Source organism: Crocuta crocuta, unplaced genomic scaffold (genome assembly GCF_008692635.1).
Source record: "Crocuta crocuta isolate KB4526 unplaced genomic scaffold, BGI_CrCroc_1.0 scaffold290, whole genome shotgun sequence".
Classification (NCBI taxonomy): domain Eukaryota; kingdom Metazoa; phylum Chordata; class Mammalia; order Carnivora; family Hyaenidae; genus Crocuta; species Crocuta crocuta.
Genome location: NW_027527429.1, coordinates 4,614,689 through 4,639,571, shown reverse-complemented (window position 1 = coordinate 4,639,571; position 24,883 = coordinate 4,614,689). Strand labels below are relative to the sequence as shown.

General features: G+C 50.8%; 1 protein-coding gene across 1 annotated transcript in view; it reads left to right on the top strand.

Moving 5' to 3' along the window:
• AGAP1 (ArfGAP with GTPase domain, ankyrin repeat and PH domain 1) overlaps positions 1 to 24,883 on the top strand; it is a gene marked incomplete at its 5' end in the record, with an annotated part of 529,501 nt that overhangs the window by 239,297 nt on the left and 265,321 nt on the right. Inside the window, 2 exons of the mRNA XM_077758421.1 lie at positions 21,628 to 21,755; positions 23,205 to 23,360. Of these exons, the coding sequence (XP_077614547.1) occupies positions 21,628 to 21,755; positions 23,205 to 23,360 (284 nt within the window). The remainder of the gene's footprint in view (positions 1 to 21,627; positions 21,756 to 23,204; positions 23,361 to 24,883) is intronic.

Below are 24,883 nucleotides of genomic sequence, written 5' to 3'. Positions count from 1 at the left end.
ACTCCGGCGCCCCCGCCCGATCCGCGCAGACTTGGGCATCACAAGTAGGCCTGTGGAAACGTAAGAACAAAAACTCAGAACCTTCAAGTGTGCAGCCTAAGAATTGCTGATAGCAAAGCGATCAAGGGTTGAGAAATGAAGCGTTTAAAATGGAAATAACGCCAGGGCTGTGAAGTAGAGCCCGGTTTAAATGCAGTAATTAAAATAGTTGCTAGGCTGCTCCCAATTACCTTCGCTACAGCAGGCCGCCTTTATCTTCATGGCGGGGCTTTGATTNATTCCAATAAGATGAATGTATTCTGGTGTTTTCGGTGAAGTTGCAGAGTAGAAAACAGATGTAGCCGTAAAGTAATTAGAACCGTTTTTCATCCCGCGAAGGAGAATTAGGATGAGAGAGATGCGCACATCGTGGGAGAGAAACCCCGGCCAGGTGACCCGAGTGACGTCCCTTCGCCTGTGTCTTCTGGCCAGTGTCTGGCCACAGGAATGAGGCCACCAGCACCCCGAGGAGGCCACAGTTTACACATGACGGTGTCAACCTGGGAATATTCAGAGCCGCCTCCTCCTAAGAGCCACATGTGTTTTCTCGTGGAAAGGATTCCCTTGGTTAAAAGTCTGGGGAAGATTGAGGGAGGCTCGAGGAGCCATGGTCTTGGGTAGGGTGACCCTGCACAAATCCATCTGGCTCCAGCTGTCCTCGCTCACCGCTGGCACCCAGCTGTTACCCGGCGGGTCACCCTCCGTGGGAGGAGACTGCATTGATGTCACCCTCATCTGGTGTCCTGACGACCGAAATTAACGGTCAGGAAAGCATTTTAAGCCAACAAAGATGCAGTTCTGTTGAGAGAAGGATAAAGACCGTTCTCTGAAAATTGTGGATGTAATGACACTCTTTCCATCGGAACAAGAAAACAGCTTCAGGATCGCGTTGTAGGACAGGATGGGTCACCAGAGAAAGCTCAGCAAAACGGCACTTCCTGGGCCGTCACCACCTGGGCTTCCATTCTCCCAGGTAGGCGCTTACTGGCTCCCGACGCCAGCTTCCTCGCCCTCCCCCCGAAGACCTGGGTTAGAGCCCGTCCGCCCCGCTCGCTCGCTGTCCAGCCCACAGGCCGCACTGTGCTGGCCCAGGCTTCCCTGGGACCTCACACGATGGACGAGCCATGCCTTTGGCCGAGGTAGTGCACCTGTGTGATCAAGAATCTCCTGGAAGTATTTCAAGGATAGAAAAATGTTGGGAGTGAATTTTACGAATTCAGGGCGTTGTTTTTTTTTTTTCAAGGAAGCGCTGTCCATACAAATGTACAACTTAATTTGAAGATTGCCCACTATTTCCTTTTGAACTTTGAAGTCTCCTGGTGCCTCGGATTACTGCATGTGTCTGCTAACTCCAGTCCTTAAATGGCCCTTCTGCAGTACTCCCTTAGCGTCCTGGACACGGGTGGACTGACGGGTGCCTGGGGGGCTCGGTCAGTTAAATTCCATCGGCTCAGGTCATGATGTCAAGGTTCCTGGGTTCGAGCCCCGCGTTGGGCTCTGTGCCGACAGCTCAGAGCCTGGAGCTGCTTCCGATTCTGTGTCTCCCTCCCTCTCTGCCCCTCCCCCACTCATGCTGTCTCTCTCTTTCTCAAAAATAAATCAATGTTAAAAAAAGGGAAAAAAAAATAAATTCACATATAACCAGAGGGCGCCTCCTGATGGCTTTTCACCTCCCAGAGCAGAGTCTGTACCTGGAGTCATGAGTTCCCCACTTGGCTTCCCTTTCATCCTGGCGGCTGCAGCTCCAGTGCCCCTTTCTCAGGAAAGGTTTCTTTCCTCCCAAGCAGCTGGCCTGCGACCTGAGCAAGGTGTCAGCCTCTTCAGCTGGTGAACGGGGGTGACACAGCACCAGCCGTGACTCAATCCTGACAACATGCTCAGAGCAGATCCTGACGACAGAATTAGGGGCTCAGTAACCTTAGTGCTGATACTGATCTGCGTGACACCCCCACTGAGACCCCGTGGGAGCAGGCCGTGTTCAGACTCCAACACGTGTCCCCAGCGCCTCATCGTCTTCCCCGGCACCAAGGTGGTCCTTCTGCATGTAGCACGTACGGATAGGGACACTGAGTCACCGAATGGCTAGATCACTCTCCAGCGGCCCAGGTCATCAGTTGCAGAGCTGAGATGGACACCCAGGTGTCTGGCTGGGACCCCCCCCCCATGCTCTTTCATGTCGCACGTAACCACCTTCCTCAGGTGATCAGTAATTACCAGTGTGAATGCAAGTCATTAACAAAGAATCCTCAGCAGCTGAATAAATCCTCTCTAGAGGACTTGGGAAAGGAAATCCTTCTAGAAACTTTGAGGAATTGAGTTTTTTTCTTTCTTAAGTAACAGCTTTATTGAAATGCAATGCACCTTCCATCGGAGTGACCTATTTGTGTTTGGATTGGAGGTTGGCTTTTGGCTTGGCTTTTTGCCACATCTCCTCTTGGGCATGTTTGTAATCAGAAAACAGTTGGCGATGAATACAGTTTACTTTTTATACCGTGTGCAGGAAATGCTTCTCGTCCTAGCTTGTTCTCCTGAAGCTCTTTCTTGGCAGTTCTAGAACATGTCAAAACCCAGCAGCTTTCCGCGGTCCTGCGGCATCTGTGGGCCCAGAGCCCAGGCTGCTCAGGGCGCCGCTAGATGGCAGCACCGCCACGGTTAGAGCCGCGCGGCCGGGATTCCTTCAGGTGAAGCAATCAGCCCGTGAGCTGTGCAGGCTGAAGGTGCGAAGTTAATGTGCCACATCAATTTTAATTTGAAAGGTACAATTAATTATATTAGGCATAAAGTGGATGTGATGGGAAACTGGAAGCTCGTGGCAGAAGCTGGGTCAGCTATTCCAAGTTCCAATTCCTCGCACTGCTGTGCAGCGCCGGCGAGATGCTCACCAGCTCTGCTCTGAGCATGCAGTTGATAAAGTTCCTACTTTTATAGAAAAGTACTTAACACGGCCTGTGTTTCATTAAAGGTTTGGACTCCACTGTCCAAGTAGAGAGTACGTGACAGGGCTGCTCACGTTAGGCTCCCCATAAACGTGTCCACACGCTAACCTGAGAAAGATAAGGTAGCAGGTCCCATGGGGCGGGGGCCGGGAGGGGCCCTCCCAACCCCCATGGCCACCTTCTCTTGATACAGTTGTGCTCAATTTTATTTCAAGATAGTGGTTTTGTGTGTGTGTGTGTGTGTGTGTGTGTTTTGTAAACAGCTTTCAAAGTAAGTTGAAGAATTTAGGTCTAAAAAAATTAATAGCTACAGGTAACCGCAAAAGATATTATTGGCAGGTGCAGCGAAAAATATATTTCCGCAGAAAATTGGATTTTGCACATAAAACTTAGTAATACTAATAAAGACAGGTCATTACCAGCTTTAAGCCAAATAAGCAAACTCAAAGAGATCCGCTGTCAGTGTGAATCTCGGTGGTTTTTTATTTTTTTTGAGGAGTGTAAATCAGCTTTAGTGCAGCAAGTGCACCACGGATTTGCTGAAATCATTCCCACCCCTTCTGACGGTGGGTAGAGCCGCTCGCGCCGAATAATTTACAGTCCTGTGGCAAGGTATGTTTATATTTAAGCTGTGCAACGGTGTAGCTAATGAGAAAGATAAGAAATTTATAGTCCTCAGTGATTGATAGGATTACTGCCTCGGCATTAATTGAAATCTGAGGGCTCACAGCTGTGGGCTTAAGTTAGGGGGAAAAATTACTTAAAGTAAAGGAAAACTTTTAGATTCGCCTCTGAACATTTTAAAGGTAATTTTCCCGCTGACAGTATGGTTGGTGGTAGAAACAGTCGCTCCTTGCCAGGGCTGTGGGTAATTACACAGAGATAATTACGGTATTTCCTTTGTGACCTCCCTATGGTAGGTGGTTATGAGTGTGGAAAAAAAAAAATTAAATACTGTGGAGTTTTTTAAATGGCTTTAAAATTTTACACGTATAATAATAAAATTCTCTCTGGCTACCCTTTGCTAAATATTCTCTGAAATATTTAAGATGTTAGGGGGAGAAAAAACCATACTAATAATGGTAGAGGCAAGTCTGTGATATTAGTCATCGCCTTAAAATGTGCTCTGATTGTATTTAATCTGGGGATGTCCAAAGTCATCTCACAGAGCTCTGCCTGCTGCCATTTTTAAATGCACCATTCTTGTTTAAGCTCAGTCTTGTGAAAATGTCTAAATTTTCCCATTAAGTGCTTAAAAAGTAATAAAACTAAAGTCATTAGCCTTCACTCATCAGAGCTGTATCAGGAGAAATATTCTTTGGTGCAATAAATCTGACCACGGGTTCGACATTCATATCCCTTGGATTCATTCCCTGGAAATGGACGTTTGAAGGTAAATTGCTTAAGTAGGGCAGTTTAAATTTTTAATACAATCTTATTGTAACTGTTAGCAAATGATTGAAGTGCAAAGGGGCCTTATATGTTCTGTGAGATTTATAATAAACGCTCGATGATGCCTTTTCTGGGCTGAATTATAGATGTTATGGTACCTAAACGCTGATAAAGGCCAGAAAGTCTCCAATGCAGAGTTGAGTCTTTATAGGAGACTAAATCATGCTTTCCGAATGCAGACATCTTCCAGCGGACACTTGTTAATTCTGGTGTTAATGGCCTTCCAGCACCTGAAAGCCGTCTTATGAAGGGGAGCACCCAGTGCTCCTCTGTGCCCAGGGCATAGCGGTTTTGAAAAACAGAAAAATAGCAAATTCCCGTTCCCATCACCGGGTTTGCTTTTGAGATGTAAATTAATCTTCTCATCAGATGTCTCTCTCTCTAATGGAATGCCTTTGATTTATGACAAGTCCTGGTTGGCCTTTTGTAGGATCGAGGGGGCTCAAAGCTATGTATTCGTGAATCACAGCCACTGGGATGACTCTCCTGGCCTTCTAGACCCGGGGATGCAAGGAGATTACCTTGCCTGTGTGCTGTCCGGCTGCTGTTGGGTGTGGATTTGTCGTTCGGAGGCATGTGACTGGACAGCAGGGCTGGCTCCTCACTGAGGGTCCAGCTGCAGCCCAGGAGAGCTACAGGGGTGGGTGGAGGGGGTGCCCTCCAGGACAGAGTCACCAGTGCAAGGTGCAGAGCGCAGCGTCATCCTCTGGTTCCTGTGCATGTCGTTCAAAGCCTCTGTTGGGTGTGCCTTTAATACGTTTGAATACTGTGCACCTTATATTTTTCCACGTCTTTTTGGTGTGTTTTTGCCCATCAAAAGAGAAACCTGGGGGCGCCTGGGTGGCTCAGTCGGTGAAGCGTCGAACTTCAGCTCAGGTCATGCTCTTGCTGTTTCCAAGTTCAAGCCCAGATTTGGGCTCTGTGCTGACCGCTCAGAGCCTGGAGCCGCTTCGGATTCTGGGTCTCCCCTCTCTCTCTGCCCCTCCCCTGTTTGTGCTCGCTCGCTTGCTCTCTCTCTCTAAAAAGTAAACATCACAAAAAAGAGAAATCTGTTCTTTAAAAATGAAAGACGATACTATTATCTTTTCTCATTTACATTGTACTTTTTTGGAGGAAGAAAATAAATTCCCAGATTTTCTTTTTCCTTTTACGTACATCTCTCGTTCACAGATGTATTTTGAGGGTCTGCAGTGAAGAGAGAATATTCCTTTTAATTTCTCTAATTCTTGAGATTGATATTAATGATTTGAATTATTAACTAGCACACACTTGAGTTCTTTTTATCTATCCACGTTGGGTTTTTTTCCTCTTAAAATGGACTCCCAAATGCTTCACTAGAAAAGGTTGTTTGTAAACACGTGTTAATAGATATGATGTGATGTGTAGCCATATCAGTGGAGGAACTGCAGACCCCAGGCCGAAAGTCTCCCTTCTTTGAATAAATAAATGTCCCCACCACTTCCTTTCTCTTTCTCTCTCTCTCTCTTTTTTTTTTTAACATTTATTTATTTACTTTGAGAGAGTGGTGGAGGTGCAGATGAGAGGGAGCGAGAGATAATCCCAAGCAGGTTCCACACTGTCAGCACGGAGCCCGACACAGGGCTCAAACTCACGAACCGCGAGATCATGACGTGAGCCGAAATCCAGAGTCTGGATGCCTAAGTGACTGAGCCACCCAGGCGCCCCACGATAACTTCCTTTCTCCTTAAATACTGCCCCTGAATGGTGTTGAAGCGGCAGTATCGCAGATTTAATTTTCATACATATTTTGAGCCTGGGATAAACCTGGGAATGTGTTGAAGTTTAGGTGTGCGTAGGATCTGTGTGTCCCAAAGGGACAGGAGGTGGCTGTCTCAGCCGTAAGTGCCATCCCCGTGTGGACTCTCTTTGAGTTCTTAACCTCTTAAACTATTGGGATCCAAATAGCCGCTTCTCATGACCTTCTGGTTGCTGTGTGAGGATTGAACCTGTGATTCTGTGACTTGTGTCCAATGTGTCCACCATGCGTTTTTCTAGCACCATTTTTCTTGGTGACTTTGAACCATGAGGACATCGGGGGCAGCGTTCCCTAGTTTCTTGTTAGTGATGGATGTGTTCTTAGGGCAGGTTAACACAGTACTTCAGAGGCCAGGAGAAAGGGTTTTGAACTTAGGATGTCAAGGGTCATTTTATAAGCTTTTATCTACAGCTCACACGTACACCCCAGGTCAAATAAGTTTAGAAATAGGTTGACTGTTCTAAAATCACAGGTACTCCTCCAAACGGGCCCAGAGACGGTGGTGGTGAGGGGTCATAGGCGGTAGGAGAGCACCAGCTTCCCCAGGCAGCGGTGTCAGAAGGCAGTGACGGACCGTTGTATCTCACTGGGACCCCCTGGACTCCGGTGTGTGGCACGCCGGTGGTGAAGTTAGGAAGACTTGTGAGTGTGGATGGATCTGCAGAACGTGTGTCTACCAAACGTGACGGGCCACAAAGTGGATGATTCCATTTACATCAAGTTCTTCAAGAGGCAAAACTAATCTCTGGCCAAAAAAAATCAGAAGGGGGCTTTGGGGAAGCGGGAGTAAAGGATTGCTTTGGGTGCAGGCGCAAGGGAACCCTCCCCCTCACACTGCAGTATGGAAGCGTTGGAATCGTCATGGCGATTGGAGTTCCATGACATTTGACATACCTCAAGGGATGGGATGACTAAGATTTCTGCATTTTTATCCTGTGTGTGTTTAATCTCAAAAAAAAAGGAACGCTAAACAGTTAATGAGTGAGTTAATTATGTGCATGCTGAAATGCATCAGGGTGAGGTGAACTGATGTCTGCAATGGATTAGAAATGTATCAAAAAAGAAGATGGATGGCTCAGCGGGTGGGTGTGTAATAAAGCCGTGGTGGTAACACATTACAGTTAGGGAATCCAGGTGTGGAGAGGCGTTCTGTCATTCTTTGAACTTTCCATGCAGGTTTAAAAATTTGCATTAGAAAATTTTCGGAGGAAAAAAAATCAAACCTGGGGTTGTTCAGCTTAAAATATTATTGCAAGGGGGCGCCTGGGTGGCTCAGTCAGTTAAACGTCTGACTGTGGCTCAGGTCGTGATCTCACTGTTCCCAAGTTCAAGCCCCGTGTCAGGCTCTGTGCTGACAGCTTAGAGCCTGGAGCTGCTTCCGATTCTCTGTTGCCCTTTCTCTCTGCCCCTCCCCCGCTCAGGTGTGCGCTCGCTCTCTCTGTCTTTCTCTCTCAAAAAATAAACATTAAAAAATATATAATTGCAGGTATTTTACAATAAGATGGGTCCAGAGAAACTAAACTTCATGCGACGTACTTTCCTACCCAGTGTCACTGTGACCACTATTTTTGTGTGAAGATGAATGAATTTTTTAATCTGGAATTAAAATACGTGCATGATTCTTTGAAGAATTTCAATAATTCATAGAAACTGGCGGTAACAGAGAGGGACAGTGTGACTTCCTCGCCGTCACTAAATCACAGCAGCTTACAAATTCAAAATCAATCCATATTCTCCACTGGACTCTAATTAACACTTAAACATTATTAGTCACAAACATGAAATCTCGATCAGCGATGACCTCAGGTATTCTAAATGTAAATAAAATTAGATTTAGATCGTTTTTAATTACCTGAGGTGCTGTGAGTAATTACAATGGCAATTGATAAACTTAATTTCTGGTTAAAGGAAAAAAAAAACTTACACGGAAAGTTTCTCTACACGATATGCTTAACTCTTCAGTAACCATGGTCTATGGGGAAGAATTCTCCAGAATTCTCTGCTAATTAAATAGAGCTCTTGTATCATCCCTTTATTCGGGCCCTCCAAGGTGTCTCACTTAAATGCCTAATGTTGCTGTAGTTTCCCAAAAGGCGAGACCTGCCGGAAGGAATCTTGCACATTTGAGGGGGTGGCTTTCTCGGGTGGTGACGCTGGTTACATAATAATAATTGATGGGCGGCGGGGAGAGCGTTACAATGACTTAATGCACGAAGCCCCGTTGAAGACCAAGTGGAAATCTGTTTTGTCATGTCATCCTTCTTCCTAATTGCATCACACTACATTGTATAATTCAGCCTGTGTGTCACTGTCACTTGTTTGAAGGCCTCTTGCGCCGGGCCCACCACCGCCAGCTCGTTATTAACCAAGCCAGGGGAGAGAAATAATTTCCTCCGGTTCCAAGGAAGACATCTTCTCTCCCACTTTAAGAGGGAAATGTCTTTTTTATGGAGATTGTTGTAAGGATAATTATTTCTGGAAATAGGAAAACAGCTTCCGTTGTGATAGATAAGTCCATTTTTCTTGAAAGTTAAAAGCTCTCCGAAGGAGAACGTGCTTGTGGCAAACGGGGAGATTAGAGAGATTTCGAAGCTCCCTTTTTTTTTTCCTCCCTTAAACATACATCTTCAAATAGGAAGCAAATTAGACCCGATACATTGGGCGAGGCCAGTATTAATCAAACTCTATTAACTTCAGGAAAAGAACCCGGCGGCAGTCCGTCCCTGCGTCCGTCCCCCGGGGAGCAGCAGAGTCTGCACGTGGCCGTGGCCGTGGGTCTCACACCTTCTCGGTGGGGGTCCTTGTCTGTCTGTCCCTTGTGGACCCCCGTCGCCCCCTCTCTTTAAACTGTTGTGCAGTTTCTTTGGCCCGAATAACCCGGCCTGATCAGTTTCATGCTTTTCTCAGTTTTTTCGGCGGTGCCTTCGCCGTGTCCACACTTAAGAACCTCTACTGCCGTCTCTTGGTTCTGCATTTCTGGGACGCTGTGTCCTCGGGGGTCCCCCCGCTTGCTCGCTTTCACCCCGAGTCTGTCTCGTCACTTCACTCGTGAACCGTGCTCTGTCTTGTGGCCCGTCGTTTGCCCGGGAGAAGAGCCTTCACCTGCAGGGGGCGTCAGGGGCATGTCGGCTCCGGAATCATCAACTTTCTCTGCGAGACAGCTTGATGAGTTGAGAAGAAGTGACAGGCTCATTTTTCCCCTCTTTGTTTAAGCCATTTATCTTTCTGGTCCTTGCCTGCCATCTAAATTGTATTGCCAATTTATTGGGATATTCACTGGCCTCGTCTTGAAAGACGCTGATTTGCATCCAGCATGAGGATAAGTGAGAGAGAAAGTTAATCATCTCCTGGCCTTCTGGACGGATTTGCACTGGCTCTAATTGTAGCATCGGGAATGTCTTGTCTTCAGAGTGTGTTTGGCACCGTGTTGGCCGGGGTCCTGGTGGGAAGGTCCTTAGTGACCTAGTCCAGAAAGCGTCCCTCTTTCAGAAGTCTCATGAGGGATGCTCTCGGCACCTCTTTCTACGTTTCAGGTTAACCTAACCTGCATTAGCTATTTTCTAGCTCTTTTGACTTGTATTAACGATCATGTATTCAACTTAGTGCAATATAATACTGAGTGTGAGGTGGACACTGAGTGACGGCCTGCTCAGCCTTGTAAGCGTATGGCCCCAAAACAGCAGAAGAGCACAGTCTTCTTTCTTACCTGTGAGCTGGGGAGGTCCTAAAGTAGAAGGTCCTCTGTCCATAAGGTCCAGGTGACCAGCCGGCGTCCCAGCCCCCGCCCCCATCCGGGTGTCCACGCCTGCCAGGTCTGGCCACTTAGCATCTGGCTCTGGCAATGCCCGGAGCGCAGCCCTGGGACGCGTGGCCGGCAGCGGCCCCCTCGCCTCTGCTGGCTGTGGCTTGTACCCCCCCCCGCCTCCCCACCTCCTCTGGGCTGAGCGCCGAGCCGGCGGCCCCATGCCGTCCCCGCGTCTGTTGGAAGGTGGGCTCATCCGTGCTGACTGTTCGTCCCGTGGCCGTGACACTTCTCGTTCTGTGCCTCCCTGGCCATCTTTTCCAGATTCTCCCTGCTTTAAGGATTCTTCGGTGTTCCTGCAGGATTTGTAGTTTCTCAGGATTTTGCATTCGAGAATCACTCCACCCTGAGCATGGGCCTTTCTGCAGAGCTGTCCGTGCTCCCACAGCCGTCCCCGCTCTGACACGCGGGGGCCCGGAGCGCCGTGCCGAGTTCTGAAACGGGCTAGGGGTGGGGGGTTCGAGCCCTGCTTCTGGACCCCTTAGTGAACGGCCTCTTCCACGGGGATGCTCCCACAGCGTGGTGGGGACAGCGGGATCCACCGTCTGCCCTGTCCCGCGGGCAGCCTGGCGCATACCCCCTGCCCCGTGACGTAACGAAAGAATAAGCTGGGAGTGAGTAGGGATGTCGTAAAGCCCAGTGGGGGCGCCTCCCCAACCCCACGGAGTGAACATGGAGTGGGCAGTGCTCAGGCATGACCAGGGATGTTCGGGGGCCCCCTGGGTCACTGGTGTCAATGCAGCAGCCACAGGGTCATGCATGCCTCGCAGGTTTCACCCCATCCTCACCTGTGCCTGAGGGGTGGGGCTCACCCCCAAGTGTGAGTGCTGTGGCGGGTGGGGGTTGGAGGGCAGTGGGGGGGCGGGCAGAGCTGGGCTGCCTCCTCCCTCCCTTTGCTCCCCCTGAGTGACCACTGAGGTCCTTGGTGCTCATTCCTGTGTGGAGACCCTGGGGGCCCCGAGGAGCTGAGCAGCACGGTGGCATGAGTGTCCTCCGCGTGGCCGGGGCTTGGGGAGCACAAGCCCTCACAGCCCGGGGCCCTGCTTCTCTGGGCGTTCGCCGAGCACCACGTTCCTTCTGCCGGATGCAGGCTGTGGTGCTGTCCCTTCTAACCCCCCCGTGCTGGCCCGCCAGCCGAGACGCAGGAGAGGTCCCCCAGCTGGAGATGGGCTCTGATGACCCCCCGCCCCGTATCCCTGAGCGCAGTGCAGTCCTGGAGAGGATCTAAACGGGGCAGGTGCGCAGACAGGAGAACCAGCCAGGAGCCCGCACAGGAATGAGGGCTGACGTGGTGAAGGTCCCGCCCAGGGTGCGGAGGTTCCGAGCAGGAGCCAGCATGGCTGTGAGCGCAGGGCAGACGCAAGACCGGACGGCACGTGTCGAGGGTTGGACAGAGCGGCTGAAGAACCCCCCCAGAATGCCCAGAACTGACCGTCCTGTTCTTGGAGATGCGGTCCTGGGGGAGGGTGTGTGTGTGGGGGGAGATCTCCAGGCAGTGCCATTTGGAATGCCCTCCTTTTGTCCTGGGGCCAGATGCTGATTGAAGCACATTTGAGCCCCGGAAGCCGCATGCTCAGACCGCCTGCAGGCAACACCGGCTGAAAGACCGCTGACATATGGTGTCGAGTTACATCGACACTTCTTTCTCAGAGAAGTGAGTGTTTGCGGTCCATGGGGCTCCACACGGGGCCCTGAGTCCTTCAGAGCCTTGAGCCCAGCGGGCGGTCAGCATCGTGGCTCCCGCGGCCCCTGTGGGGCTCACATTCGTGTTGGCAGCTGTAGGTTGGGACTCGACTCCTAATGGACAGTTGTGTCGTGAAGAGAGGTGTGAGTTTCCTGCGCATTTGATGTCCCCGTGGCCACAGCTAATAACTTTATAAGAGAATTACATACGTGCATGAGAAACGTCGAATATACCACATTTCAGCATCAGCTTCTCTTAATGTGTCCTTTCACTTCCGGTGAGATGACAGAGAAAGTCCAGCGCCCGGGACATGGTAGAAGTGCCCCCCCTTGTTCTGGAATTCTGAAATTAATGTCAGCAGCCATGACTTTGCTCTGTCCTGAAGGTAACTGTTTATTACAGTCGGCATTTAAATCCCCCGATTAATAGGAGCAATTAAACAATAGCTTCATTTCCAGCAAATTAACAACCCTAATAGGTAATTGCGACATAAATGAAGATAAATTTGTTTTAATACAACGAGATAAAAAGAATACAGACAAGAACTGAATCTCAGATAAAGAATTCAGACTTCATTACTTCATGGAAGACTTGAGAGTTTCACCAGAAGAAACAGAAGTGAGCTTGGCGTTTTAGGGGCGCCTGGGGGGCTCGGTCAAGGACGCACCTGACATCGGCCCAGGTCATGATCTCACGGTTTGTGACTTTCTCTGCTGTTCCAAGTTCAAGCCCGACGTCGGGCTCTGTGCTAACAGCTCAGAGCCTGGAGCCTCTTTCGGATTCTGTGTTTCCCTCTCTCTGCCCCTCCCCCGCTCCTGCTCTGTCTCTCTCTCCTTCAAAAATAAACATGCAAAAAAATTTCAAAAGTGAACTTGGCTTTTTAAACCATGGCGTGTTTTGGATTTGCCGTGTTTCTTTAACAGAATAGAAATATAGTCATGGTTTGTGCTGAGATGCATGGAAGGCAAGTCATCAAAGGATCCCCCCTCCCCCCACCCCCCACCCTTTCTCCTGATGACTCGCTTAGGGCGCAGCTGACAGCAGATGATTCTTGTCCAGAGCCTGTCAGGTTCTCGCTGACAAGGAAACAGAAAGCAAGTGTGTAGAAGAGCGTGTCATTTGCATGCACCCCTCAGTTATTTTTATGACCTGTTTGGTTATGGGGTACCCTTCCTTCTTTACTAATATTTGTTACCGGTAGGAAGCTCTTCTGATGGCTTATGGTTTGTTTTGTTGGAACGTGGAAACGATCAGGCCTGCGTACAGAACGACGAGTGTAGTGTCGGCACAGACGGCGGGTTGCCTGGGACGCGTCGGCCTCCGAGAGAGCAGTGGGGTGACCGTCCAGGTAGGGGCGGAGAAGATGAAAGCCTCGCTAGGTCGAGGGTAATGAGTTTCTCCTTCGGGTCACCCGTGCCGCTGGGAAGATGTAACATAGGTCGGAGAACAGGAACAGGGTCCAGGCTGTCTTTCTAATTTTTTTAACATTTATTTATTTTTTGAGAGAGACAGAGTATGAGTNGCCCCACAACTCCCTCCAGGCTGTCTTTCTAAAGGGGATCAATACACTCATAACTCAGAGCAGTTCATGTGTCCCCATCTGCTTTGAAAGGTTTTAAACCATGGAGGTTTACCTAAATCCTGCCACTGAGCGTAGATCTTAGGTCCCCTTAGGAGAACTCCTTCTGTTAGCTCTGAATGGTAGTATGACGCATGGCCAGCCTGGAGCCCTGTGCCCCGTGAGGGTGTTCATGAGGCCTAAGGAGAGAGTGCCTGCATTGTAGGGAGGGGTCTCAAGCCAGAAGCCCACGTGCTGCTCCAAGCCCTGGGAGCCAGGCTCTGGCGTCCTGCCCACAGCAGCTCCGGCACAGCCCCTCGCCCACCGCACGGCCCCACGCTCCCTTTGTCTGTGTCCAGATGGACAGGACCCACCGCTTCCATCCCACACCAGGTGTCCTTCCAAACACAGATCCCGTCCCCAGACCTTGAGCGTTTTGCTGGCCCCTGTAGCCTCAGGGATAAAGTCCACACTGCTCACTCCTCTTTGCACACGAGACCCTTAAAAATGTGTTTCTGCCTACCCCTTTAAGCTTCTTCCCGCCCTGCCTTCTCCTAACGTTCTCACCTGCTCGCTCCTTCACCCACTTGGCCTGTGCCCGTCGAGGGTCAGGGACACGTTGGCCCTAGGAAGGTGGATGCAGCTTGGTGTCCAGAATTTCCGGGGTAGCTTGGAGCCCCATGGAATTGACGCATCATCCTTGAAGGTGCGCCAACTGCATTTTCCAGTGGGCGGGGCCTTCNGGAGATAACGTGACAACAAATCTAAGAGATGGGGATAGGGGCACCCACAAAACGGAGCACACACCTCCTGTAACACCCACTACCTTGGAGACTTTCCCGGCAAGAAAAACCCCACCTCCAACTTCTTTTCATTCCTAACGAAGTCACACGTTCAGAAGTACATAGATAATTTGGTAATTAATTTCTTCTTAATTAATAAGATAGTTTAATGATCACTGAACTGTAATTTAAAACTGAGTTGAGACGTTAGAGGGTCTTTTATTTGTTACCGGAAGATTTACAGTCCCCGGTGGTTTCCGTTATTTATGGGAGGTCTCCTCGTGGTTCCAGGGGAAGAGCCGTGAGCGCCGCAGCGGACATTCCCTCTGGGTGGTAGCGGCACCAGAGACCAAGCTGAAGTCCATCCTCACCGTGTGCTTTCAGAACACTTCTCGTGGTGTAGAATTAGAGCCTTGTGCTGGTTGATTATTTACTTATTTATAGATAGCCCATGGAGTAGGGGCAAAGAGAGGGAGAGAGAGACTTCCAAGCAGGCTCCACACGGTCAGCACAGAGCCCAATGCGGGGCTCAAACTCACGAACCATGAGATCATGACCTGAGCCGAAATCAAGAGTCAGACACTTGACTGACTGAGCCACCCAGGCGCCCTGATGGTTGATTTTTAGAAGTGTATGTTGTAAACATTTTAAATACTGTTTGTATGAAGTTTATGATTCATACTTCAGTTCCTGTTCTCATTTCGCTTCCTCAGATTTGGCTCAGTTTCTACCAAATGTCCACTTGGCATCTAATTGTGGCTCTTCGGTGTCCGTCAAATCGACACGCTTTCAGAGCGCCATCCTTGGCTACAGCCCCCAGTGCTCTCACTCCCTGCGGGACTCACCCAAGGGCCCTGCTTGCTCCAGAAGAGGCTCCGGTGAGCAGACAGTGGCGCTAAGGTAGCAGAAGCGGATGTTGTAAGGGACGTAATCATGTAGAATATTCAAGAGCAAAACCTGGCGAAATCAGTTGGCTAGTGAAGTCCCCTGTGCTGTCCGGCGAATTGGGAGGAGGGGAGGAGAAGGGACCAGCNGGTGCAGCCTCAGGTCAAGGCCAGCCCTGACCTGCTCCACGGGTGGGGGGGGGGGGGGGGGGGGGGGGGGTCTGCACAGATCACGAATCAAGAAGTGACCAGGCATGAGGCTGTCCCCAGTGCCTCTGTCTCTGGTGGAAAATCGGGAGCCCCTGACATGGGGTGAAGAGGTTCCTGGACGGTGGAGGTCACTGAGGCGAGGGACCAGGTCACCCTTCTCTCCCCATGCCTCGGTCCCTACCTTTGCCGGCCTAGAGGTGCTACTTGAAAAGTTCCTGTTAATTGATTAATTCAAGCAAATCGTTTAAACCAGGGAAGATATTTTGCTGATTAAGTTCACTGACATGTATTGGACTATGCCAAAAATGTCATAATCGTTAATGAAACAAAAAAGCTTAATTTAGGGGCTTAGCTATGGATGTTGCAGAAGCGAGGCGGTGCCGTGCGAAGCAGCGCACAGGCAGCCACAGGCCCCAGGATCTTTCCACTGGTGGAGAGCAGGGGCCAGACTTACTGCGAAGCGACACCCGCCCGGTTCAGTCTTGTTTATTACAGTCGTCTGCTGACAGTTCCGGTAACGCCAGGCGCTAGGGGTCCAGGGGTGGACAGTGGGGCCGCAGCCCTTCAAGTCGGCCCTGACCGCGTGCACACTAGTGTGTGCGTGCACGCACATGTGAGGGTGCATGCCCGTGTGTGTGTGCAAGTGCGTGCATGTGTGTGTGCGTGCCCCTGCTTGCACGTATGTGTGTGCAAGTGTGCATGTGTATATGCACTGTGTGAGCATGCATGCCCTTGTGTGCGTGTGCGTGAGTGTGCATGCCCCTGCGTGTGAAGCAGAGCTCACCCACCATGGGGGGAGACTCCCTGGGAGCCCCCTGGCCCCTGAGTGTACTGGGGGTGCGGGCCTCCATGGAGGCTCTGGATGGATGGTCAGAAGAGGTGGGCTCCCCGGGGGAGGCGGAGCTCAGGTGCGACTTCTGAGAAGGACTCGGAGGAGGAGGGGGCGCTTTCTGGATGGTGGTGACAACTTGTGCAGTGGGCGTCAGAGCGCACGGTGCCTTGTGACCTCTGTGGCGAGCTCTGCGTGGCTTGGCCGTGAGGCTGGGGAGGTGGCAGCGGCTGGGTTTGAAGGGATCCTTGTCCTCCCTGGGGTTCTGAACCAACAATTAAGAAATAGAGACTCGGGCCCCTGAGAGATTAAATTACTACTTTCTACTGGAAAAGCTGTACTGGAAAATGAAGCTTCTCTGAGCTTCCTTCTGTGGAAACCAGAGTCAGACTGTGTTACCCACCGGGTTCCAGGCAGCTCGGGAGCCCCACACCCCTCCCCTGAGCCCCAAGCACCCAGGTCCCCAGATGGGAGGGTAGAGAAGGGACAGCATGTTGCTGGGGGTCGGGCGCCCATAGGGGTCCCGTTAAGAGGCCAGGAGCGCTCGGGCAGGGGGCGTCTGTCTTCGTGGAAGGAAATAACCAGAGTGGAGAGTCCTCTCCTCGGACACATGAAACGGCCCCGTTCTGTTAAGGAATTTCAGTTACAATTGTGTACCCGCCGGGAGCTGTTGCGGAACCATGAGCACAACAGGCCAGGGTCACGGCATGTTGTGGGGGCTACAGCGAACCAGGCTGTTTTGGAAGCTGTTTCAGTAGCCAGCCACAGAAAACTGAGGGCTCGGAGCAAGGCAGTGGCCGTGGAGAAGAATTTGAGACTCTGGCGGTAGAATCGGGAATCCGCCGTGTCCCCTCTGGTGGCGGCACAGTCATGGGGTTCGGTGGGAGAAGGGTGAGGCTCCGGCGGGGCCCTGCGGACTCTCCCAGGGGAGAAGTGGACCTGCTACTTGGATGCACGGTTCTAGAACGCAAGAAAGGTTCTAAGCAAGGCTCTCAGAGAGACTGGGGAGCCGCTGGCATTGAGGTGGAGGAGACTGTCCCCAGGTGGAGGGCAGGGAGGTAAGAGAAGGCTGAGGGAGGCAGTCTGGAGGCAGCTGCATGTAAAGAGCCAGAGAAGGAGGCTGAGAGGCAGAAATTCCAGCCCGAGGAGAACTGGAGGGCGGGGTCCGGGGAGGGCGGGGTCCAGAAAGGCCGAAAATGGCTCAGGAAAGAAGCAAACCATCAGCGATGCCAAATGCTGCCCAGAGGTCAAGTAAGATGGTCAGTCAGTCACCAGTGGCCTTAGCAGGGGCGGGCTCAGCCCCGGGGTTGGAGACAGAAGGCAGGTTGCAGGGGTCAGAGAGCAGAGGAATAGTCTGGAGAGCCCCCTGCTGGGGGAGGGCTGACTGGAAATGGAGCTTGGCCGACTGAGCCAGCATCTCAGCTCCTGGGTGCCAGTCACCAAGCCGGCTCTCTCATCCGCCATCCAGATAAGAGGTAGAAGTGGTGGAGAAAGCGCACAGACCCCGTCCTGGAGGAGGTAGAGTCCCGTGGGGACGCTGGTGGGAAATACATTCCATTCCCGTGTGGCGTTGCCGCCCGCCGTGACACGGCCACACTCACGGCACTTGAGCCCCAGCCCGGCCACCAGCTCCCTGTCGGCTCCGTCGACCTCCTCTGTGGCCCGAGGGCCTGTGTGCGCTGAGTGAGCGCTCGGAGGGGACTGCCAGGCGCCATGGCAAGGCGGACACGGGGGTGAGGGGCAGGACCGACTCCCACGGTGAGCAGGCATTCTTCTCCTCGCTCAGTGTGAATGGCTGGAAAAAGAAAGTTAAAGCAGAAATTGGGCATCGTGCCAGGATTTAATGAAATCTTATTTGGGAACTATCGGAGAGTTTTATTCTTATCACTAATTAAAGGGTGCCATTTATCATCTTTCCAATAGGAAATTTTATATTTGTGGAGAAAGTAAATGTGTAACTCACTTTTCTTGCTGCTTAAGTTTTGTTTTTATTTTAAGCTTATGTACTTAGAGAGAGAAAGGGGGAGGGAGGAACAGAAAAAGGGAGAATCCCAAGCAGGCTCCTCACTGTCCACGCAGAGCCTCTCATGGGGCTCGAACTCACGTACCATGAGATCATAACCTGAGTTGAAGTCGGACGCTCAACCAACTGAGCCACCCAGGCACCCCGATTGTTGCTTAAGTTCTTAAATAAACATCTTTTTAATTGAGGAATGGAAATACATCTATGAACATCTACTGAAGAGTGTGGTATAAAAAACGATCTCAGGGCAGTCACTCACATCAAGTAAGAGCCACTACCAGCCCCCAGGACCCCCTTATGCCCGGATTATGGATACCCTCGTTAAAGGATATGTTTTATCTACTATCCAAATGGTGGCAGAAGTGACTTTGTAAACAATATGGAGCCTTCTACTAAAGTATCAGGAGGTTGAGGAAATTGGTTTGCGTGTCGGGTGTAAGAGCAAACATTTCACTACATAGTGATGACACCGTTTAGGACTCAGGTGTAGCTCATGTCACCAAAGTTGGTAAAGGATGTCACCAAAATTGAGGAAACATTACCTCCAGATTCCAGATTCTTAGCTCAAGTGATTGTGTTTGTTTTGTCCTTTCATTCACATCCACGTATTTATTTAAAACATGTAAGATACTCCATGTGTTGAATAAGCAGATGTAGAAAAAAACTGGACAGTTCAAAACGGCCCAGCCACTGTCATCTGGGGTGATACTCATTTTTAAATCTGTTAACCCTCTAGTGTTGTAAACATCACGAGCAGTTAAGGATTGTAGGTCAGGAGAGAACTGTCTCACTCTGTCTGCTATTCCATTGCCTTCGGGGAGGGGGCACGCCCCTCCCCCACACCGTCCATCCCGGCTACCCTGGGGGGCACTCTTGTGAATTCACCCTGACTTTGGCAAGGTAGGTCGTCCGAGGGATGGGCTGTCTCACTGTCTTAGCAAGCAGTGGGCACTCTAGCTTTGTGCACCTGAACGATTCACCTAGCAAAGTGTTGAAGTGAGCCACACAGAGACATTACCCCTCAGGTCACTTGCTTGGGACATTCAAGTAACAATAGAAGCAGTTAACCGTAGGGTAGACTCAGCTTTTCACTATGGAGGGGAGGCCAGCCCCCTTTCCCTCCTGCTGTTCTTCTGAGTCACCTGCCTTCATTGTTCAGTATTAAGTTTTTCCCTCTTTCTAAGGGTTTTCCTAGGCTCTGAAGCAGCCTATATGCTTCAGAACGAAATATTCGTAAATCATTTCCTCTTGCTATTTGTTTACAGAGGCAGGAAGGACATGAAAATTACGGGGAAATGGGAAAATAGGACAAAATGAATAAAAGTTCTAGTACAGGGGAAAAGAGATGCTACGGTTCTTAGAAGTTGTAGCTTCAGTTTGTGTAATTAATGTGGTAGAATGACAATTAAATGGACAGGAGAATTGTAGTACCTTCTGTGTGGATCTTGCCTCGTACAGCCGTCTGGCACTCGGGGAGAAGCCTCATCATAGAAACGTCCTCTTTGGCCATGAGCTCCAGCCTCCAAGCAGAAGAGCGAGAACGCTCATTTTCACTTGGATTTTCACAAAATCCAAGGGTTTTATAACATCTTCGATGTGTCTGTCTTTGAAAGCTTCTCAGGTCTCCCCTTAGCGCAGAAATCATCTAGAGAAACTGTCTACCGAGCTCTCCCAAGAGCCCAGCACTGTTTCCTCCTGCCTGTGTGTTCGTCTCTGCCAGCTGTAAAGTTCAAGTGTGCGTGGGCACCCGGCTGGACCGCGGCTCTGAGGCTGGTAATATGACGAGAGTGCATCAGCGTTGACAGTCAAACCCTTAAACCCTTCCGCCCCCTCCCCCTCAAAAAGAGAAGGATGAGGGACGCCTGGGTAGCTCAGTCGGTTAAGCGTCCGACTTCGGCTCAGGTCATGATCTCACGGTTTGTGGGTTCGAGCCCCGCGTCGGGCTCTGTGCTGACAGCTAGCTCAGAGCCTGGAGCCTGCTTCAGAGTCTGTGTCTCCCTCTCTCTCTGCCCCTTTCCCGCTCATGTTCTGCCTCTCTCTCTCTCAGAAATAAATTTAAAACATTAAAAAATTTAAAAAAAGAAAAAGAGAGAAGGATGTTAGCAATCCCCCAAACAGTCATGATTTCAAGTCCGCTTTCTTTTGGTCTCTGGAATTCTATCTTGCCCGAATGGCGCGTGTTCTGCAGCGGTTGGAATCTGACCTTAGATTTTATTTTTGAGTTCACATAATGATTTTTAAAATGTTCTAATATATGTCTTCAAAGACCCCCAGATCAATACGCCAATGGTTTTGAAATGACGAAATGCTGCGATATTCCTCTGTAATTTAAACATGATTAGCTGATGAAGGTTATGATCAATACGCCGTGGGAAGATAAATTAATTGATATCATCCTTTCAGGATAAGAGGCCTCTTGGAGGTGGGCTGTAATTAATGAAGCTGCTGCTTCATCTCCGAGACCATTTTTTATATCCCGCACTTTCACGTAATCATATTTACACGGCCATTCATTTCCGTGAGAGCTGTGAGCGCTGGACAAACCAGTTCCTTATTAAAATGTTGTTCATTTGGAAGAGAAACCGTCTGTGGCTACTCCGTGTGCTCCTCCCGCGTTAGAACCCATCCCTAGGGACGAGGGCCATGTTCCTTTGCACGGGTATCTCTAAAAATAACCATCCTCCGGCCCAAGACAAGGATTGAAAACCATTGAACTCCATTACAGCCAGTCCCCAAAGACACCCACCCATCTATTCAAACAAAGGCTATAGTTATTCTGGACTGACACCTATTGGTGTGGGAAGAGTTTTCTTATTGTCGACTTCCTTTCCAATTAAACCCGGCATGCTTTATCAGCGAGCTTATTTGCCAAGAGACTCCATGGCTGGTTGAATCTAGATTTGTATTGATTAAGATAAACTTCCAATGTGTGAGGTGATGTATTTAAATAAAGTCTTTGATATAATTACATGTCCTCGGATGTAATTCTGTGCAGTAGCTTATAAAGTTAAGGGTAATTCTTTAGGCTGCGTGAAAAAAAAAATGGTTTTTTGATTCTCAAGGTGGGAGGGGGTTCGTTACATGATCCTGTCTTTCTTAGCATCGTTTTTGCTGAGAGTAGCTGGAAGAAGTCACGTTAGAATAAGTTGAACAGGACAGGTGTGTATTTTTGTTGGTTTCGTTTTAACGTTCAAGGCTTCTGAGGTGGTGTGTTCAGGGCTGTCGAGGCCTTCGGTGTAGCCAGAGGGCCAGCTCGTCCTGTGTCCCATCACATGTGGCTTCTGTCCCCAACGTGGCCGCAGGGGCTACAGGTGCTCACACACGTGCAGTTTCAGCAGCAAGAAGGGAAAAGACATAAGTAAGAAATGGGCCAAGGGCAGCCCTCAGGGAAGACTCCCGAAAGCTGCCACATGACCCTTCAGCCCTCACCCCACCGGCCAGCGTTTGCTCGTCTGGCCNGGGGGGGGGGGGGGGGCAGGACAGAAAGGAGGACGCTCTGGGGAATGGGCTGTTCGTGCTGGTGGTCGTGGCCCAGAACCACGAAGCCGGCTACTGCGGAGGGAGGCAGCGGTGCCCTGCGGGCCCAGCCGGTGATCTCTGCCCGTTGGGAAGCCAGCCTCACGTTGATCTCTTGTGTCTCCCAACCCCTAGTTGCCCAGAAGATCGTGGCCACGAGGAAGAAGCAGCAGCTGTCCATAGGGCCCTGCAAGTCGCTGCCCAACTCCCCAAGCCACTCATCTGTCTGTTCCGCACAGGTGTCCGCCGTGCACATAAGCCAGGTACGCCGAGGTGGGGGGGGGGAGGCGCATCCGGACCGAGGGGCGCGTCGCGGTCCCTAGAGCGCGCTCAGCCAGCTCTGAGGCGGATTCCTTTCTTTCTTTCTTTCTTTCTTTTTTTCGTTTCAACTTTATGAATAACAGCATGTTGGTAATTGACTTAGCATTACCTTCGGAAACCGCTGTGGCCAAGCGGATTTTATGGGGATCATTCTTTAGCATTTCCTGTCTTCACGCTGCCTGTGTTATGAGGCCTGCTGGCTTGGCCAGAGACCCGAGCGAGGTGTGCAGGCACACCGCTGTCTTCACTGTTGATTTAAGTTACCCTGCGTGGGCCCTGGTTCTGGTGCGCTTTTGGGTTGAACAGTTGTGGGTAAATCTCAGCGGCTAACCCCACTCCTGCGTGCTCACATTTGGTCACAGCCCTCTGTTGTAATCGCCGTCGCCCTTGGGCCCGCTAGATGCCATTCTCTCTCCATGGTAACATTTTGGCAAATTATTTACTTGGAAGCGAACAAGATAATGGTCAGTTCGAAGAACCAGCCCCACAGCCGGCTAAGGAAACCGTGCACCCGGGTTTGCCTGCGCATGTGGTTCCGATGGACATTTCTTGGGCGGGTGTTGTATTGGCCCCGTCTGCAGCGTGAGGGTCTGGTGTGGCGCTTTCGGTTCCCCTGGGGGGTCAGGAAGTAACTGCATTTACGGGAGGAGCCTGTGGAGTCCAGGATATTGAAGGCTCCGGTGTACGCCTCTGTCATTTTCTGCACATCTTCAAATGTCTTCCCCAAGTATTCAGATTTTCAGAGTGTGCGTTGTGCTCTGTTGAGCAAAACCATGCTCTTCCGGCGTCTGATCTAGAGCTGCCAAGGAGCCATAGGGCCTATCATTTCAGCCACACCCTTCATTTTTCAGAGGAAGTAGAAAATAATTACATTTTAACTCCCCCCGCCCCCCACCATTTTTTAAAAAATATTTTTATTTATTTCTAGGAGAGAGAGAGAGAGACAGCGTGAGCAGGGGAGGGTCAGAGAGAGAGGGAGACACAGAATCCGAAGCAGCCTCCAGACTCTGAGCTGGCTGTCAGCACAGAGCCCGACGCGGGGCTCGAACCCACGAACCGCGAGATCATGACCTGAGCGAAAGTCGGACGCTTAACCGACTAAGCCACCCAGGCGCCCCCCCCCCACCATTTTTAACTAAATGACAGAGACTTCTCTTTCTTAAGTCACTTATCTTAGAAAAAGTAACTTCCTGATATGATTGGGATGTTCTAGAGTTAGGGCGTGTTCTACTTGATGCCGGTCAACTCGCCACGTCCGAGAAGCTATCTGACCCATCACGTGGGCGTCTCTCCAGCGCGACGCGCTGACCTGTCACCTCTGACCCCGCAGAGGTGGCGCATTGGGCCCTGGAGCGTTCCGTTAATAAAACCCTGGTGTTTCCCTGTTTCAGACGAGCAACGGAGGCGGGAGCTTAAGCGACTATTCCTCCTCCGTCCCGTCAACACCTAGCACCAGCCAGAAGGAGCTTCGAATCGACGTCCCTCCCACAGCCAACACGCCCACACCCGTCCGGAAGCAGTCCAAGCGCCGGTCCAACCTTTTCACCGTGAGTGTCGTCCCCGGGAGGGGATTGGAGGGTGACCCCCCACAACGTCAGCTCCTGTCCACGTGCTGTAGTGTTACTTGTAGAATCCACACGAAGTTGGGGCGAGGAGCACTGATTTCTGTGGAAGACTAAGGAAATGATGCCCAGCAAAGGTTGGGGTACTGAGTCAGATGTGAATATCTCGGGGCGCAGGGAAGAGTGAGGGGTTATGTGAAGTATTGATTATCTTGTGATTGTCTCCATCTCCAGAGAGAGACTGGTCACATTGGAAAGACAAGGTGACTTGTGCCCAGAAGTCCCAGACAGGCGCCCCTGACCTGCACGTGAAATACACAAGCCATTGGGATGCACAGACCCCCCCCCCTTCTTCTCGGGCTGTAGCGCCTGAGAGCCTACCCCTGGGGGTGGCTCTCGGCACCAGGAGCCTTCAGTGTTTTGAGAGGCTCGTTGACGTGAGGCTCTCCTCTCGGACTTTTCTTCAGAGTCATTCATGGAGCCTTTAAAAATTGTAGATCGGCTATCTGGGCTTAGATTTATGAACTCAGAGCCTGTACGTGGGCCCCAGGCACGTGTTGTTTTTAGAAGCTCCCTGGACGCTTGGGACGCAGAGAACCCCTGAGCTGGGGAGGAGGCAGCGGCACTACGACCGCGTCCCTTCCCTCGCAGACGGCAGACGTTACCAGTCAGTCGTGAAAGGCTCTGCAGTTGAGCCCAGAACTCCAGGCAGAACCACTGTCCTGTGACTGGAGTCGTTTGACTTGAGAAGAACGTGTTTTTTTTTTCCTTGGGACCAGGTCTGTGCATTACAGATATATGTTTTTATTTTGTTTTATTATATTATATTTTTTAAATGATTATTTTTGAGAGAAAGACAGAGTGCAAAGAGGGGGAGGGGCAGAGAGAGAGGGAGACACAGAATCTGAAGCAGCTCCAGGCTCTGAGCTGTCAGCACGGAGCCCAACGTGAAGCTCGAACTCACAAATCGTGAGATCATGACCTGAGCCCAAGTCGGACGCTTCACCGACTGAGCCACCCAGGCTCCCTACAAGTATATGCTTTTAAAGTTCCTGGGGACGTTTGGCAGTTTCTAGGAAACTATGAGTTGTCAGAACTGGGAGCCAGTTGGGTCATGGGTGGCACCCGGGGTTGCTGCTAAATATCCGACAAGCACATGGCAGCCCTACACCAGGTTGTCACCCGGCCCCTAAAGTCAGTCGGCGCCCTGTGTTAACGCCCTGGACCTCTCCTTTTGGCCAATTGCTGCTGACTGAGGTGCGGATAAGTCCAGTGCTTCCTGTCCTGAACTAGAGGAGGGCTCTGCAGGGGTGGCTGGGGTCCCTGCTCACCTGCTGCCCTTAGTTAGACATGGCGTTCTGGTGTTGCCTGCGGGTCCCAAGCACGGGACACCCCCACGCCTTCCCTACCACGGTCGAGGTGGCTTTCCCACCGGACGGCCCTGACCGCCAAGGTCGGCTGCCGATGGCCCCTCCCCTTTCCTGTGCCCGATTGCCCTGTACCGTGTC